This window comes from Miscanthus floridulus, chromosome 5 (assembly GCF_019320115.1).
Source record: "Miscanthus floridulus cultivar M001 chromosome 5, ASM1932011v1, whole genome shotgun sequence".
In the NCBI taxonomy this organism is placed as follows: domain Eukaryota; kingdom Viridiplantae; phylum Streptophyta; class Magnoliopsida; order Poales; family Poaceae; genus Miscanthus; species Miscanthus floridulus.
In genome coordinates this window covers 98,973,245-98,991,686 of record NC_089584.1, presented here as the reverse complement: position 1 = coordinate 98,991,686, position 18,442 = coordinate 98,973,245, and the positions used below count along the sequence as shown (strand labels likewise).

At 42.4% G+C, this 18,442-nt stretch overlaps 1 protein-coding gene across 5 annotated transcripts; it reads left to right on the top strand.

Moving 5' to 3' along the window:
• The first annotated feature begins 10,026 nt into the window (after positions 1-10,026).
• Positions 10,027-15,770, top strand: LOC136452740 (uncharacterized). 5 transcript variants are annotated; one of them, XR_010758891.1, is made up of 13 exons: positions 10,028-10,256; positions 10,855-11,047; positions 11,125-11,210; positions 11,726-11,810; positions 12,436-12,514; positions 12,664-12,791; positions 12,896-12,982; positions 13,087-13,199; positions 14,052-14,182; positions 14,326-14,454; positions 14,703-15,041; positions 15,136-15,380; positions 15,467-15,767. XR_010758891.1 is itself a non-coding variant. In XM_066453337.1 (11 exons), exons 1-10 carry the CDS (start codon positions 10,210-10,212, stop codon positions 14,436-14,438), a joined length of 1,062 nt encoding a protein of 353 aa, XP_066309434.1. In that variant the 5' UTR covers positions 10,028-10,209; the 3' UTR covers positions 14,439-14,454; positions 14,703-15,090. The 5 variants fall into 5 exon arrangements, 2 of the variants coding, with proteins under 2 accessions (XP_066309434.1, XP_066309435.1); XR_010758892.1 differs by having other exon boundaries at positions 10,027-10,256; positions 14,978-15,041; positions 15,136-15,770; XR_010758890.1 differs by having other exon boundaries at positions 15,136-15,768.
• Positions 15,771-18,442: the final 2,672 nt, after the last annotated feature.

The window sequence follows — 18,442 nt, the reverse complement described above, 5'->3', positions numbered from 1 at the left end:
CCCATTTTTGCAGAAAAGCCCCTCAGATTTCAGTGAATTAACCCGTAATCCATAACAATTTAAAATAAATACAAATCAGCCATATTTGTATTCGTTTAGGACCCTGTATTTTTCAGAATTAGTACCCGCAGTCCTATAACCGTGTAATTTCAGATTTTAATTGTTTTAATTGAAAAATGAGTTTGAGTTATTTACAGAAATACCATTGCACCTTATTTCATGCGTAACTTTTGCGTTTTAAGTACGATTTGACCCGTTCGAAATGCGTTAGGATCGTATCTACATTTTCTACATGTTTACACTACTGTTAGGCATGTTTTCAATATCTAAAATTCATGGGTAGATTTAATCTATTATTTAATTAAAGGAAAACTTATTTAAATCATAACTTATTCATTTTAACTCTGAAATAGTTCGTTCAAGTTGCGTTAGATTCATAGCGACGAGATCTACGCGTTAATAATAGTGTTTACTATATTGTTATTTCTAAAATAATGTGGTTTAAATCATATCTTGATTAATGATTATGCAACTAGATTTTATAAACAAAATATGATTTGTTCTTCTTTAGTTTTATAATTCAAATCTAAAATTGACTTAATTCAATCTATGTTATTTATAAAATATCTTTTATATATGAATTCATATGGTTAACATAAATGAAGCCTATAGTTTTCTTTTCCACGTATAAGCCAAATCCCTCGGTAGTTGTATCGTTTCAACCGTAGCTCCGATTAGCGTGCTTCTCACGATTGTGTGATCGTAGCGATGCGTAGAATCGTATTTCAATCTCTTTTACTTATGATTGGTGTACTATTCTGATATAAATGCAAATATATGCTATGCATGTATGAGTATGGATGTTTGTGTGGTGTTCTACGATTACGTCCAGTCGGTGAGATACACGTGGTGATCCAGAAGAAGAAGAAGAAGGACGTTGAAGATTAAAGCTTACCGAAGGATCGGTGTGTAAGGCAAGTATAGCATGGGACCATCCTTGTTAACTATTCACATTTAATCACTTAATTCCTATTGCATGTGTCTACCTTGATGCCAATAAGGATATCCTAGATATTTGATATCTTGTACCTTGAAACCTTTGGGTTATTGCATTGGGTAGTTTTTGCTAGTGCTTAATCAAAACCATGATCTTGTAACTTGACTAATGGTATATGCAATAAACATTAAAACATGACTTTTTAGCAACATAGAAACAGGGGGCTAGAGTGTTTAGCTATTTTCTAAATGCTTCAGATCCCTCTCCCTAAGGACTTATATATAAGCGATCATCCAGGACTTACAGTACAGTTGTGAGGGCTATATGGCTCTGGTTTTAGCTCAGTATGAGGACCTTTTTTAGCTTGTTAGTGGTTACCTTTATGGCGCAAGAGGGTATGTTTCCTTTTCTACTAGGATATGTGTACCGTGCTGCAATGCCCATGCGTGCCACTCCTAGAGAAGGGCCACATACGCCTAGCAGCCCTAACTTGTTAGACGAATCTTTGAAAGGCTTCATAGTGAACCCTACCGACCTTCCTTGGAAGTGGGTCAAGAGATTAGCTACCTCGGGCGAAAGGGTAAATCATGACTCATAGTGAAAGTGTACAACCTCTGTAGACTGTAAAACTATTATAACAGCCGTGCTCACGGACACAAGCGCCCTTGGACCCTTATGGAATAGAGATGATCACTAATGGATAATGATGATGCTAATAATTGATTGTTTATGCTATACATTATTCATGTTTACCTAATCATGTGTTTATGGGAATGATAAATTCTTTGCTACTCAATTACCTAAAAAGATGACCTATTAAAGGCTAATCATAGTAAACCAGTGTCAGCCTTTTGAGCCTCATGAACCCCATGATATAATTATTATGTATGACATGTACTTACGCTTGTTTTACTTTTCTATACATTGGATAAAAATCCCAGATGGGTACTAGATTGCTAGTCTAAAGGAGTTAGGCTTGTGGTCAACCAGTCAGTCGTCCCTATGGATTTGGAGTCTTCGCCTGAAGATGGGAGTCGACTTTCCGCTATCTATACTCTAAGGTTATTTTCCTTTTACTAATACATTATGTAATAAGTATTGTCTCTTGATATTACCCTTATTTGTGGCTATATGTGAGATTTGACTTCCTGGGCTCACATATAGTATGTATCTGGTTTTGCCTTTAAAACCGGGTGCTACACCTGTCCAAGGGGGTGCTGGTGGTGCTAGGCCCCCCATGAGATGGAATAACAACACCTCTAGGTTTATCCTTAGGAGGATGACCCATATAGTGTCTGATGGCAGTAGGACTGACAAGTGCTTCAAGGATATGGATATGAACTATGTGGCAAAGGCTCGTAAGGGGTACTATGGTGAAGCTGTGAGCCATACTCAAGTGTATAATCACTTGAGGAAGTGGAGGCAGAAGTGGGCTAGGGTTGTGAAGTTGAAGGACCTTAGTGGTGCACTGTTTGATCATGATGTCAATGCCATAATGCTGGAATCTGAGCACTACCTAGGCCACTTCAAGGTAGAAAATGAGTCAATTCACTATTTCTCTTCTTCTATGTTTCTCTTCTACCCACTGTTTCTCTCCTTCCCTATTTATTTAATTAAGCACACATGACTATAGGACTATCCTAAGGATGCTGAATTCCTCAACACCCCAATTAGGTTCTACACTAAGATGGAGACCATATTTGGTAGTTCTATGGCCACTGGTAGGTTTGCCCTAGGTTCTAGTGAGCCACTTGGGGTCAACCATGTTGATAGTGTTGCTGCTAAGAAAGAGGGCCATGGCTTCACCACTGCTGCTGGTGTCAAAGCCAGCCCTGAGATTGGTGAGGGCAGCAAGGCTACTGAACTGCTAACTTCCACTATTGGGGTAAAGAGGAAGAGGGGAAATTTTAGTGAGGAAGAGATGCTTATGATGACTAACATGATAGATGCTATCAACAATGTGGCCAATGTAGTTAGAGAGACTGGGCATGTACATGTGGATCCTGACCTCTATCTTGCAGTCATGGAGATGCAGGGCTTTACTATTGAAGCTCTCATTGTTGCCTACACCTACCTTCTAGAAAACAAGGCCTTTGGCAAGGGTTTTGTGAGCATCTCAGATAGCCATAGGGACATTTGGCTGAGGAACTACCTAGCCAAGAACTACTATATTTAGTTCTGTCCAACTAGGACAGCAAGGCAAACAGGGGGTTGACGTTGAGATGTATAGTTCCTCCACCACCCTCACTCATTCTCCTCTCTTTTGGGTTCCATTTTAGTGTAGCTCCTATGCATGGTAGATGGATGACCAGCACCTATCCTTTTGGGTTTGCATAGTTGGAGGGTGGCTAACTATATCTGACCAAGTGTAACTTGGTAGTTCACTTAAGTGCCTACTTGTTGTGGGCTGAACCTTTATTTAGAGATATACTTGATGTATTAATTAGTAACCTCTGTTGGTTACTGCTACTGCTACTATATTTGTCACTTTATGTTCCTGTTGCATTGTGAGGACTGTATTAGATTATGCTGTTCATGGGTGTCATTGAACCTATGAGGCACATCCATTCCGCAGCAACAACATGCTCATACCATGCTGATGTCAGTGAATGGATGTGCCCATGGATTTCATGGCCTTCATGATATTAGGGATGGCTGAAAGCCCTAGTTTGGTTTTGGATAATTGATGAAACCTAACACTAACCTTTGTCATGAGTTGTGATATGACCTAGGTTGGTGCAATCCAAGTGTTTAAGCAAGACAAGGTCCATGGTGATAAAGGTGGACATGAAATGATGATGATCAAGCTCAACTTGGAAAAGAAGAAAGAGAAAAATAAAAACTAAGATGATCAAGGCAAAGGTATAAGATAGGTTTTTGTTTTGCACTCAAAACACCATAGAGGTGTGAGTGATTTAGGATCGATAGCCATACTATAAAGAGGGGAAATCTTTGGCTAAACAGTTTATCAAGTGCCACTAGGTGACATGACTTTTGCATATGCATTTAGGAACCTAGTGTGCTAATTTTGACCCTTGAAAAATGCTTTGAAAAATGCTAACACACGTGCACACAAGTTCTACACTTTGTGGTTAGCAAGATTGGAAGCAAGGGTGAAGTGGTTGTGGACTTAGAAAAAGAGAAAGGAGAGAAAGTCCACGACTAGACGCTAGCCATGGGGTGATCGGACTCACCCTAGCGCGTCTAGTCAATTATAGGTGACGGCGCTACTTTGGCCAAGAGCAAGGTGGAAGGATCGAACACTGGCTCAAGACCGACCGACGCGTCCGATCACTTGTTGAATGACGACGAGTTCACCTAATCGGACGCATAGGGGTAGCACCAGGTGAAGGGTGATGTATGGTGATGTTAGCTCGGCAGGTGCATGCGTAGACGCTGAGAGCTGACCGGACATTGGGGCGCGTCAGGTCGATGTTTACCTAATGCGTCCGGTCAGTATTTTCGCGCTCTGGTTACTCTCTATAAATGACCAGACGCTGAGGGCTCGAGCGTTAGGTGGCGTATGCGGTGCGTCTGGTCATGACTTAACCGCTGGGGATCAGATTCGAGCCGTTGAGATCGCGTGGTGGAGGTTGAATGGAGGAGACACATGGACGGTGATGTTGGACCAGACATTGGGCGCGTGCATCCGGTCACACCCATCTGCGCGTCCGGTCGCCCCGTGAAAAGCAGCAGTGAGAGCCTAACAGCTCTATTCCTTTGGGGCGTCTATATATAGTGTTTGTCCGGCTTGGGATGACTCTCTTGGCACTTTGACATACTTGACATCCTTGTGAGCCTAAGCAAACACCTCCCACTAATTTCCATCATTGATTCATCATCACAGTGAGATTGTGAGTGATTCCAAGTGCATTTTTTGAGTGATTGCATCTAGTGGAACTTGAGGATCGTTGTGGCTACGGATTTCTTGTTTCTCTTGGTGGTTGTCGTCACCTAGATGGCTAGGAGCAGTGGAGGAGCTTCAGCACAAGTTGGTGATTGTTCATGGTTGGCTCCAGTGATTGTGAGGGGTCTTGCACCTTCCCCGGTGGAGAGCCCCAAAGTAGCTCTAGTAAATTGCTAGTGTCATTGAGTTACCTCACTTGAGGTTAGTTTCTTGCTGTGTCTATGTATGTGGACGAGGTTCATGCAATACCTCTTAGCCGCCGAACCACTAAGTGTTGATCGACACAACAGGGACTAGCATGCTGGCAAGCGCGTGAACCTCAGGAGAAAAATTGGTTGTCTCTTGCCCTTTGGTATTCTCCCGATGATTAAATTGGTATTCATCTTGTGATTGGTTCACTCCTCTATGTGGCGGTATAATGACCCTACTCACTCGATTACATTCCCGCAAACTAGTTGTAGCAAGCTATTTAGTGTAGCTAGAATTGAGAGTTTGCTTTGTAGGTTAAGATCATCTAGTGGAGCTCTTTAGTGTAGCAAGTGTGAGAGCTCTTAGTGAGTAGTGACTTAGCTATTTATGTGCCTAGCGATTATAGTAACTAGAATTATTGGATAGGTGGCTTGCAACCCTTGTAGAACTAGAGCAAGTTTTCATTTCGCTATTTGTCATACTAATCAAATTGCTCTAGTGATCTTGTAGATTTTTAAATAGGCTATTCACCCCCTATAGCCATATTAGGACCTTTCAATGGTCTTGTTTGAATCTTCACTTCATGCTTTCATATATTTCTGTCATTTCTTGGATTTGATACCTGTGTTTTCATGACTTGGTGCCAAAAGTGGGTTTTGATCTGGCCTATGATGCAAAATGTGAAAAAAAACTATGAGGTGGTTGCACAACTGTTTCCTGTTGTTATTGTTTTTCATGGCTTTTTCTTGCTGGTTTTTATGACTGCCATCAAATCCATCTAAACCATCCATTCTTTTGCAACACCACTTGGATGACGGCAGAGAATGGATGGCTAGATGGGTTCCATGGCAGCCTTGATGTTCTGTTCCTACTTATTTGCAGTCTCAAACTTACTGCTTTTCTGGACTTGTTTGCTACATGTGCAGACACCTATGATGAGTACTTATATGAATTGCAGCACCAAATCTAGAGCTAAGGCCACTATTTGTTTTTTAGCCTATGATGTGGTATTTAGGATCATGGGTTGTTTCTTCTCTCAATCCCAAGATCTTCAATGCCACACTCATGGCTTGTTTGATGATTTACATTTGAATGAGGCTAATGAACTTTATTATTTCAAAGCAAATGGCCCTTGTTATGTGGTTTTCCATGGGAAGCAACCTGGAATCTATAGAACCTGGTATGAATGCAGTGAACGGGTTCTTGGGTTCAAGAATGCAAGGTATTTGAAGTACAAAAATTAAGGGACTTCAATGCATCTAGGGGAGCATCAACTCCCCTCCCCTCTTAGCTGCTCCCTGATGACTGTTGTCAAGGTATTCCTCATGTTGATGGTAAGCCTTGCTGTTGGAAAAATGTGGTAATCATCTCACTGCTTATTGTGGTGATTGGACTATGGATAAGGGTGAGCATGACTGGACAGTGCAAGTGCCATACTTAGGCCTGTGATAATTAAGAAAAGATGATGGATTAACTGCCTTAGTTTTTTTGTATTTCTCTAATCCATTTATGTCACTGTTGGTTACCTTGTTACCATGTTGATGGCCTACCTGATTGTTGGATGTTCTCCATGTCGATGATATATGCTACTGGACCCTTGTTGCTGGCCTATTGCCTTGTTTTTTGTTCACCTGAGGCAAGGCAGCTAGGATTATATGAACCATTAATTATATTTAGTCTGAGGCCACTTGATTGTCATTATTGTGTAGTTCATATTGTTGTAACTATCTTTTATATTTTTGTTTTCATAAATGTATGTTGTGGTTCATTTGCAAATCACTTGTGCATTCTCATGTTTCTTCCTGGGACATGGTGAGCTAGGACTATATCAAACATAATCTCCAATTGATAGTTGGAGTTAGTTGGTCGTGGGCCTGGCTCCCAGAGATAAATCAAACAAAGGCCTGCTAGGGCCAGACTGTACTGATGCGTGGAATCAAACATGAGCACCTATGCTCTCTGGATCTGGCTATGGCTAGCCGGGACCTAGCTAACGGGCCAAGCCACCCCTGCTCTCCATGTCAAACAGGCCCATCAAAACCTCTAGAAGAACCACCGAACAAAAAGGCTGGTCCCCCGAGGCCGGAACCCCACTTGGTACCCCTCCGAATTCGGTGTTTCATGAGATTTTTTTGTTTTGGTTTTCTTGGATTGTAGTTGCTGTACCCGAGATTGTGCCTAGTAGATGTGGCTCCCGGCTCCTACAAGATTGAAGAGGTAAAGAGGTTTCTCGATTTGCTGGTGTTTTGAAAGTTGTTTTCTTTGGTTTGGCTCTTAAGGTGCAATTTTTGTGTTTTTGCAGAGGTGGTTGTTGCTTTGGTGGAGCTAGCGATGGACGGGTGTTTCCAGACTAACACGTCTATTTCATAAGTGTTCTGTTTTCGGTGGATTAGAGGAAGTTGAGGTGGAATTTGATGTGATTATGTATTGGAGTGTGGTTGGGGAAGAGGTTAGCTTCTTCAGTTTGATTACTGGGCTTGTAGGATTGTTAATTGTGTAAAGAATTCTGATCACCTGGTGGGATGTCTTGTCCTAGCTTCCTGCACTGTACATGGTTTAATATATGAAGCAATTTTAGTCGTTGAATTTTTGACTTTTCATTTGATCCTGGCGCTGAGGTGTAACATTGCTCTGGTGTGTGGTCTGGGCTCCCTTGCTGATGATTGCTTATTTGATGAATCAAATCTGGTTTTTAATTTTGAAATTACAAATTTCGGTTAATGTGGTAAATGTTGCCATGGATGAAGCTCTACAATGATGAACATGCAAGGTTGCAGAAATCGTTTTGGGAAAAAGGCTGTAAAATGTTTCATAGGGTTAATCCAGGGTTACAGAAAATGAGAAAAATACCAAGACGTCAATTGTTGATAACTGATATGGAGTCTGGTCCTGATTAACCTTCGTGGAAACAAATACGGAGTAGATACGTACACTTTAACCAAGGGGTCGGGTATGCTTGATATAGTGATATCAGCGTTTGATGATAAAGTAAATTTTCACTTGTTTAATTGTATAAACAAGATCTCAATCGGTTGTAGTTGAGCCAAGAGAGCAATACAACAACGTTTGGAAGGTGCATCTTGATTTGCTGAGAGTATCTCTAAAAACTCATTAATTCAATTTAAACGCATTTTTTATAGGAAAAACAAGACTTTGACAGTATTCTAGCCGATCTCTTGTACTTCCAACAGCCAAACAGCTTCAGAGAGTGTTTTTTGTTGCTTTTGAAAGGTCCTTAGTGCCTTGAACGAGCCATCTCAAAGAATTTCCGAAACTCACTCTCAATTTTGATTTTTTGACAAGATTAAAAAACGCTCTCCAACAACATCTTATATCAACTCCCATTCTTTTCGCACTTAGAAAAATCGATCTAATCACATATAAGTGTGCGTATCAATTGGTCAATGTGAATCGGTCAATCTGAAGGTAGAAATGTGTGGGGAAGAATAAGAGCAAGAACATGGTTCCCAATGCAAATTGTTAGGGCTCGCTGGTCATTCTAAATTTATTTCGCAATACCCCTTAGAAACCCCAACCCTTGACCATCACCTCCTTTTTCCTCGAAATGATCCTAGCTAATCTCTGGAAGCATCTCCCAACATTGGTTCTCGACTCATCCATGTCACAAGATCACCCCTTCCCCACCCTTTATTGCAGTAGTGAGCCTCGTCAATATGGTGTTCTCCTCTTGGCTCGTGTTGAGCAAAATGCAACCAAAGGGTTCGTCTTCTAAAATCCTCTACACATCTCTCAACTCTAACCCTAGCAAAGAACTCTCTAAGCACAACTCTGGTCAACTCAAAGTCATTCCCATCGACTCACCTTGATCAAAAGCTCGGGAGTAAGCCTGAAACGAAATCCTAAATCCTAAGTCTCACCTACTATTAATCTACTTCCCTTAAAGAATGGTCATCACCAGTACACAATCCTACACTTCAATTGAGGAAATCAGAGTTTTCTAGTGTTCCCTCAATCCATCCAGCCCTACCTACCGGACTGTCCTATGGCACAAGTCAAACCCTAGTTGACTGGTCAACATGGCGGACCAAGTCAAACCCTAGTTGATTGTTTTTGTTATGTTATTTTTCTCTCAAGCACCTTGATACATTGCATGCAATTTTTCAAGATGCTCGGTGGGCTACATTGTATACCCTTACCGAGGTCTCGATGTCCAAAGTTAATTTCTTGAAACAAGTAGTGATTAAACGTTGAGCTGACTTTGTTAATCACCCCCATTTAATTAGATCATGACCCTTAATTAGTCAGAGGTTACGACGGGTCTGCAGGAAGTTGAAACTTGATCGAGATAAGAAGCCTGGGATTAAAAAACGTAAAGAAAGACATAGCATGTAGTTATAATCTTAAAATTGTTTTAAGTACTTTTATGACACATGTTGTGCGTAATGAGCTTTACTCACAACTTAAAAAACAAAATGTTCCAACTTAAGAAGAAACATATAAAACATTTTCTAACTTTGTAAAGAAAATCTTCTAGCTTCGTAAGAAAATTTTCCAGTTTCATTACCAAAATGTAATTTTCCAATTTCATTACCGAGATGTTTCATGTTTAGGAGAAATTTGTTGTAGCATGCAGAGAAAGTTTGTTCCAACGTCATGAGGAAAACATTTCAACATCACCAGAAAAATGCTACAGACTGGGACAAAAATAATTATGGTATATTTATGCAGAATAAAAATATTATAAAATGAATCAGAACAAAAATTTAAATAGACCAATAACAGATTTTACCCTAGGCTATTGATATAAAAGAGAAAATCTTCACGGGTGAATCTGAAAAAATAGAGATAATTATTAGTGACAATTTATGATAAAATGATGAAAACAGTTGGTAGCAAAATAAAAACAGAGGGAAAAAAAAGAACAACCATGGCATGAGCATTGGGCCGCTTTCTCTGGTGAACGAGCCTACACATTCGCGTGCACCTGAAGAAAAGAGAGAGAGAAATCGGTCCAGTAACGCGCGCGGAGAAGCAAGCTGTAAACAGCACAGGAAGAACTGCTCTCCTTTGTTCACACTTCACACCTGTTTGCTGTTTTTCTTATCCTGTTCACCTTCGCGTGCGCGGCAATTAGGGCGACCGCCGACGAGAACCCATGTCTTCGTCGGGCCCTTCGCCGGCGACGGGAACCCACCACACCAGGCATGCCCGCCCCTTCTCTTCCCTTCTTGCTGTGCATAATTGAGCACCCGAACCCCAACTTGCGCTATTTGTATCTGGATCTGATCTAATCAGAAGTGTATAGATTCGATTTTTTTTTATCGATCCATGTCCTTTATTGGTCCGCTCCTGATTCTAGGTGATCTGGCAATATGGTACTTGCAAGTTACAAGTTAGCATTTGCTCCAACTGTCTACTAACTTATTCCGTGGCCATCACAAATTGATCTAAATTTCTGATTGTTGGTATCAATATCAGGTATCCAGTGGTTGTCCATGTCCTACACTAAGTATTGACTCCCAAAATGTGCACTAGTTTTATGCTGTTAAATGGTAATATTTGTGGCCATAATTTCTAGCCCTTTTGATGTGAGAGCAATGTGAGAAATGTGAGCTTGAGCAAGATGTGCATCTTCTTGATTTGTACTCTTTCTACCTTTCATTTGTATATTTATTTCCCTTACTATCATATTCACGTCAAAGTGTCAAACCTTTTTCTAGCTTGTCTTTCCAAATATATGTACCAATCAGTTTGCTGGCTACTTTTTGTTGACAAAACTGCTGTGTTTTGCTTTTTGCAGGTCAACACCATTGCAAGTAATTCATATTTTGGGAAACTTTATGAGAATTTGGTCTGTTTACTCCTTGTATAGCCACCTATCCAACAGTGGAGATTCAATAGTTGGCTTTATCTTCAGTTGTCTTGTACCCACTTCAATCATATTCTTGGTCCTACAGAAGCCTTGGAAAGGCCGGCCTTTGCCCAACTCACAGGTTTCATTATACCATCTTTTTCTTGAGATTACTTCACCAGCTATTAGATGTGCACTTTCTTATATTCATTCTTTTAGGTTGTTCCTACAGTTGTCAATGGAGGAATCCTGGCATTCTACTTTGTGTTATGGGGTAAAGGACTTCTTGCTTGTGGACCACTAGTGTAAGTATCCTGTTCTCTGAGCACCATGAATTTTTCACATAGCTGCATGGTCTGTGGTGCGGTGCATTTATGCCAGGGAATATCTAGTTCAATCTCCACCTATGTGCAATGTTTAAACCATGCTGCAAGCCAGTGGTCATCAGATCATTGTGGTAACAAATTACACTTGATGGACGTCAACCGTAGGACATTTCTCCTTACCTGTTGACCTAACACATGATAGTCATTGTGACTTGAGTACTGCAGACATGAATTTGCATGACTGCATTTTTTTTGGGGTGGGTGGGGGTGGGGATGGGGGGGGGGGGGGGGGGGGGGGGGGGGGGGGGGACTTACTCTCCTAGGGGTGTGCAATCTGATTCTGACCACTTAAATTGCAAAACAGCATTTCTATTATCATTAGCCACATCATCTGCATATTTTTGCACTTCTTTGAGCATCCTAACTGTTTTACTAAAGAAGCATTTACTGGCACTTCCATCTAAATTGCATTTTACTCTGTCTATTGAGTCTAGTGCTCTACTGGCAGAGTATGCAGGTGCTGTTCTTGGAGTTCTCTCTGCTGCTTTATATGGAAGGAAAGTTAACATCTGGAAAAAGGCAAGTTGCTTATTTTAAATAGAATTTGTTTTATATGATGATTTGGTTCCTTGTTATATGTGTGTTCTATGATACTTTTTTGAACTTTTGTTCTATGACATTTACTTATTTAGGCAACAAGCATAAGGAATTATTGCTCGCACGTGGCACTCTAACCTTAAGTATTGTCTAATCACTGGTTTTTTTAGTCCATTTGATATGTACCAATGCTTTTTCTTTCAGTAAATATCGTGTGCATATGCACTTGTAAAGATATTTGGCCAATAACTGTACAAGGAATGTTGTTGTCAGCAGTCCATTTTGCTTGGAAGTTATGAGCCCCTCATCCTTAAAAGTCTAACGTGGTTTAGAACTGTTATTGTTTTGATGAGCTTTAAGCACAAAATAACTGTGCACATGTTGCCCTTGCACCACGTGTGCATGTTTTTCAGAAAAATTATACATTCAGCAACTATGATAGCTGGACAAATAATTAAGGAATTCTTCTATATGATGATCCTTCTGCATGTCAACTCTTCAATGTGTTCTACCATGTTCAGCAGACTTTCAACAAACTCTAGTATTTTGAAGTAGAAATTGCTAATTTTCTAGGAGATGATATTAACTGTTTCCCCTGAATTTTTAGATTGGTGGACTTGCTGCTATGCTGGTAGCATATTATCTCTTGTCAAATGGATGGTCTACAAGAACACATTCTCCTTTATGTATCCTACTAGATAGATGTCTTCCTGAAATGATTTACTGAGTTATTGTGAATAACTCTGCATTTTTGTCAGTTAAAGTATCTCTACCTATAAATTAATTTGTAATGGACTCATCTAAATCCGTTTTGGAAGACCTTAACTTCATACAGATAGCTTCGGAAGTGAACCAGTGGAGAAGGCAAGACAAAATATTGGAGTGAAAGAAATGGTGGTGCCAATTACCGCTGGGATCTTATCTGCTTTGAGGAGAGTATTAGCTCGGCGTGTTTCTCTCAAGGTAGCTTCTGTTGTATTCTCTGTCAAAAAACTCCTTCAAGGCAATATCAACGCACCATCATTTTCTATATAGGAATTGACAGTCACCATTATTTTATTCTACAGAATCAACTTAAAAGGCGGCTCCATGCTATAACTATTGCTTCTGCTACTTGTTTTCTTTTTCCGTTTGCCATGTGGGATACAATCCTAGTGAGTACTCTCTCTTTATGCTCCAATTATTTCTGGGGTTGGGAGGATTTGCAGATCTTTCCTTGATATAGTAGTATAATGATTTTTTGTTTTCTTGATTGCAGGGCTCGGCATCTGACAGCATAGTTAAATTTCAACTACCAAGTTGGGCATACTTGAGTACTGTTTTGTTTGGAATGGTGTTTATATTCTATGTTGACAATGTTGCTGAAGAAAAGTAAGATCTTTTCTTGGAAGGAAAGCGTTTTTTTTTTGTTAAAAGCTAATTTTAAAATGTTCTCATGCATCATCAGTTGGTAAAGCGAACCATGAGCACTTGTTTTGTTATGGTTTTGAATGTGATTCTCTGTATGCACAGATAGTGTTAGTACTACAGAGTGCATACCAGTAGTACTGCCAGTTTTGCAGGGACTAAATAGCTATGGTAGAGATGACCATTATTAATCTGATAGAGTATGATTTTCAAATGTTGGATGGCTGGCATTGGTAGGCAAACAAGGAAAAAGGCATGTTCTGAAGTCTTCATAATCTGAGCCAGCGAACGATCCTCTAGTTGAGCTGGTTGGGTGGTTCTAGTAGCACTCAGGTCCTGGGTTCGACTCCTTGTGGAAGCGAATTTCAGGTTGGGGATAAAAAATCCCCTCATATGTCCCCATGCCAAAGCACAGGTCTAAGGTCCGGCTCAGAGGTCGTGGTTGTTCTCACAGGGCTACGGTGCCACTGTGTAGAATGGGGTAGGGGTAGGGGTTTTCTCAACCTGTGTGAGAAGGTCTTCGCCTAGGGGCAGGTCTTACCCCCCACAGGTCGAGTTTTTTTTACCAGTCCGAGCCAGATCTTCAGGAGATTATAGATTGGAAGTTATTATTCCTCAAATATCTTCATGTATAACAATATGAAACATCACTTTTCTTTTCTTGGATGGTTCTTGAAGTATTTTTATTGACCTTTATCCTATTAATCATAACTCATAAGACATGAATGGCCTCCCTTTAGTTTAACTGCCCATTGTGCTTCATAAATCATGATCAACCTTCGGTCCATGTTTGTAATTCGTTTACTTGGTTGGCAGGTTGCATCTGGTCTTCTCTTCTCCAAGGCACTTAATGGTTTCAACAGGTTGCATCATCGTGTTGGAGATAGTGTACCAAATGGATTTCTCCCTTTTAGGATTTCTGGTCTGTTCTGTTATTTTGGGATTCGGTGAGTTTTGAGGTCTTATTCTTTGTATCCATGATTGGATTCTAAAATTACTCTCTCAGCTTTACTGATAGGACAGTTGGAAAACCTTTTCTCCATGTCCTGAATATTTCATATCCAAAATGAGCATTGTTATCCTTTTGTAGGTATTTTTGAAGCAACCTCCTTGGATCGCTCAAAGAAAAGCCCTTTAGAGACCCATGAACTATCGAATGGGGTGTTCCACAATCAATTGCCGATTTCAGAACTTCCAAGCTGAAGAATATATGACCTGGGTGAGTGAGATGCATTGAAAAAATTGTGTTTACTTGATTATGAATTATGAATTACTTACTGTTAAGGTTGAGATTGCGGTAAAGTTAATATTAGATAACATGTTTCAAGAGTGGGTCTGTTACGGTTTGAGTAGTAACGTGGTATCGATTGTGGTAGGATATTAAAGGTCTTTATATCTCCCTGACATGTTTATATAGTCCCTCAACCAACAGACTTTAACCCCCTTTTTCCTATTCTTGTACCCCAGCTACGACATGGTGAATGGCCGCAGTTGCACACCTCAAAATCAGTGGTTCGATTCTTTGTGAAGGTTTTGAACCAGACAGAAAGCACGGATGTTTTTGACCTGCCAATGTGTCTTTGTGATCCTCCATTCTTGTTGGCCACCTGCATTCTGTACATGTCAACAACTCCCAGTAGATGTGTATCCATATTCCCCTTGCAGATATTGCAATTGTCGCAGCATCCTGTCTCCCTGATTCGGTAGTTGCGAAATTTTGCTTTTCTCTGTTTGCGAGGCAGATGGTTCAAGCTGTGACTCTGACCGAAGTGCATTGATTGTTTTTTTTTTCAAACACGGGAACATGTAAGTATGTAACCCGCCCATGATATGATTAACATACTGACTTTATCTTTGACCTGTCCATGAATGCAATCAGCGAGTCTCCTGCATGCTGCAGGCCTTCATCGCCGTTCGTCAGTCCCTGTGCTAGCTCAACGCCGCAGAAAAAAGAGGTCATCCGTTTAAGCTGTCGACCACCTGTAGGCAAATCAGGGAAATGATTTGAACCCTTTGATCAATAACTTAGCAACCACTCAAGTAATTTAGGCCCTCTTTATCAGGGCTTAAATAGCTTTGGGTTCACCTGCACCAATCATATTCACATGAGCTATTTCTTCTCTCCTTCAAATGAACTAGAAGCAAGTAAGTGAAACTAGCCCTTTTTTCTGTTTTACGCTTCTTACTAACTGTAGCAATGAGCTAAAACCGTTTGAAGCTTTTCCAAATAGGACTTCAAACCATTTGATCTGCTGGTTGTAAAGGAGTCATGACAGAGTACATCAATGACTGGGCCGAAATGACATGTGTATCTATTTCCAGACTGGTGGCATTCTGGATGGGTCGGTCAGATGCCCGGTTTCACCAAATCACAGTCCAGAGAGCATTCCTCGTGCGGGCCGATGTAACGCACGTGTTCAGGCCAGGGGCTTCGCTAGCCCATATAGCATGTGGAGCGGGTTCACGGGACGGAAAGCCGGTTTTGCCTCCTCGCGAAAGCAACTCTATGAGTCTTTTTATGTTTTATTAATAGAGATTTTATTTTTGCTCAAAAAAATTCATAGAGATTTTATTAAAAAAATTAACTTCAACATACTAGACATCTAGATATATACATTTTCTATTCTGGATTTTTGGCTAGCCAAAGGAGAGCGAGGATGCCTTTTTAGAATGCGCACGAGATATAAAAAACCATGGCCCTGTTCGGCTTACCCCATATTCGGCTTTGTTCGGCTTGTTTTTTCAGTCGGAACAGTGTTTCTCTCACAACAATTCAGCCAGAACAGTGTTTTTCAGCCAAGATTCAGACCAGCGAACGGGACCTATTTGTCGGTGTAGAAAGTGACCAGCACGTAAATATTTGTAGTTTTACTGTACGTTGTGATCGGAGGTGGCCTAGCACTCAATGGCACAAGGTTTATACTGATTCAGACAACGTGCTCTACGTCCAGTTTGAGTCGGTCGGTGACTTTATTCCTGAGCTTAGGTGCTCGAAGTTTGCAGTGGGGTTACAAACGAGAAGGAGAAAGATAGGGGGTATAAGAGGTCCGGTCGGACTCTGGTATGAAGGGCCGAGAGTGACGGGAGCCCCGTTATGTGCTAAGTGTTCGAGCGTGTGCTCGGTATAACCTTAGAGTGTCTAAAGTTACAGAGGGTGAATCAATGTAAGAAAACTGATCGATCTCAATGAACATATCTGTTGGGAGAGAGCGCATCCCCTTTTATAGATGAAGGGGATGGCCTTACAAATGAGAGGGAGAGAGTGCGTATGCTACTAAGTCTTGCTGCCCACGTCGACGGGTATAAGATGATGGTAGGCGCCCACAATACTGTTTAATGTCATATGCACGTGGGAGGTTGCGTCGTCTTCTTCTAGTATGGCAGATGTCGGTGCACGCCATACTGTTGATGCCCAGAGGTATGCAAGGGGTTTTACCGTGCTCGTCCGGTATGATAGTTGTTACGGGCGCCCACAACACTGTAGGTCAAATGTCAGCGCCTACAACACTGTCCTGACATGCCTGGAAGTTTGTAGGGCAATCCTCTAACATATCCTGTCGGTACTGTCATGTAGTTGTACAGGGTATGGCCCCTACTCTTGCAGTTGACTTGAGTGTCCTGCCTTACCTTCTCCGTCCGTTTTCTGGTCCTTACCGAGCGGGCGTCTTCGGTCGGTTGGTCCCAGTCGGCTCTGATTGCACCAGTCAGAGAGGAGCTATAAGCAAGGGTTTGGCGTATTCCTAGTCGGAGAAGCAGATCGGAGCCGGAAGCAGTGTTGAGGCCAGGCCTTTCGGTCGGAGAGGTCGTCCGGAGGCGAGCTGGAGACTGAAGCGAGTGCTCCGGTCGGAGAGGTGGGCTAGAGTCGGAAGCGGGCGCCATTCCTCCTCGGCCAGGCCTTCCGGTTGGAGATTGGATCGTCCTTTTGGCCTGTTGTTTAGGTATTTGGGTCGGCCTAGGAGTTGCGCGTTTATTTGCGATGTTGTCTACTGGGCCAAACCTTTTGCTAGGAAGCTGGTCCAAGAGGGACCCCAGGTTTATGAACCCAACAGGAGCCCTCGAGCCCTCGGATGATTCAGGTAGAATCATCTGGGGGATTTCTGTATTGACGGTGGGTGCACGCGAGCGCACCCGTGGGTGTAGCCCTCGAGCCCCTAGGCGATTCGGGTAGAATCGTCTGGGGGGTTTCTGTATTGACGGTGGGTGTAGCCTTCGAGCCCCAGGCGATTCGGGTAGAATCATCTGGGGGGTTTCTGTATTGATGGCGGGTGCGCGTGAGCGGACCCACGAGTGTAGCCCCTGAACCCTCGGGCGATTTGGTCAGGATCGCCTAGGGGGTTTTTGTCACTGGGCGTGTGTGCGTGCATTTTAGTCGAGACAGAGTCGTTAGCCAAGGTGCCGTGCGCAGCTGAGGCAGTTTGTTAGCAGTTAGTTTTGGGATCAGGCGAGACGGAGCTCGTGGATCCTGGTGTCGGTGTAGCCCACGTAGCTGAGGTAGTTTGTTAGTTTAGGGATCGGACGAGACGGAGCTTGTGGATCCTGGTGTCTGTGCAGCCCGCGCAGCCGAGGCCATTTGTTTAGGGATCGAACGAGGCAGAGCTCGCGGATCCTGGCATCGGTGCAGCCCACGCAGCCGAGATAGTTAGTTTAGGGATCGGACGAGGCGGAGCTCGCGGATCCTGGCGTCGGTGCAGCCTGCGTAGCTGAGGTAGTTAGTTTAGGGATCGGACAAGGCAGAGCTCGTGGATCCTGGCGTTGGTGCAGTCCGCACAGCCAAGGCAGTTAGTTTAGTGTCTTGAGCCCCTGAGCCCCGTTGGGCTTGGTAGGGGTCGGTTTGAGTTTTGTGCGTTACCCCGTCCTCCGTTTTTCACAACCAGAGGGGCTGAGCTTTGTCGCTTGCCTCCATTGCTCGGGCTTGAGTGACGCGCTCGGTGAGCTTGCTAACGGGTATGATCGAGTGGAATCCGGGTCCGTCATTCGTGACGGGGTCGGCATAGCCCTCTTGTGACATTCCACTGCTCCTTAACCTGCAACCCGGCAGATGCCTAGGTCATTCTAGAGACTGGCCCGGGTGGCTCGCTAGCCACCCCTCTATGGAGATTCTGTGGGTTTGGCGAGGTTTAGAATCGAACGAGAAGGTTGAGATGACCCTGTCTGCTAAGGAGTAGATTGGGTGAGGGCCGCACGGGGCTCATCTGCGTTTTCTCCCC

Excerpts from the sequence above, each read along its gene's own strand:
- LOC136452740 (XM_066453337.1), top strand. The coding sequence starts at position 10,210 with ATGTCTTCGTCGGGCCCTTCGCCGGCGACGGGAACCCACCACACCAG. Across the intron at positions 11,211-11,725 it reads CTTGCTTGTGGACCACTAGT|TGCTCTACTGGCAGAGTATG; the intron begins GTAAGTATCCTG and ends TATTGAGTCTAG. Across the intron at positions 12,515-12,663 it reads AAGAACACATTCTCCTTTAT|ATAGCTTCGGAAGTGAACCA; the intron begins GTATCCTACTAG and ends AACTTCATACAG.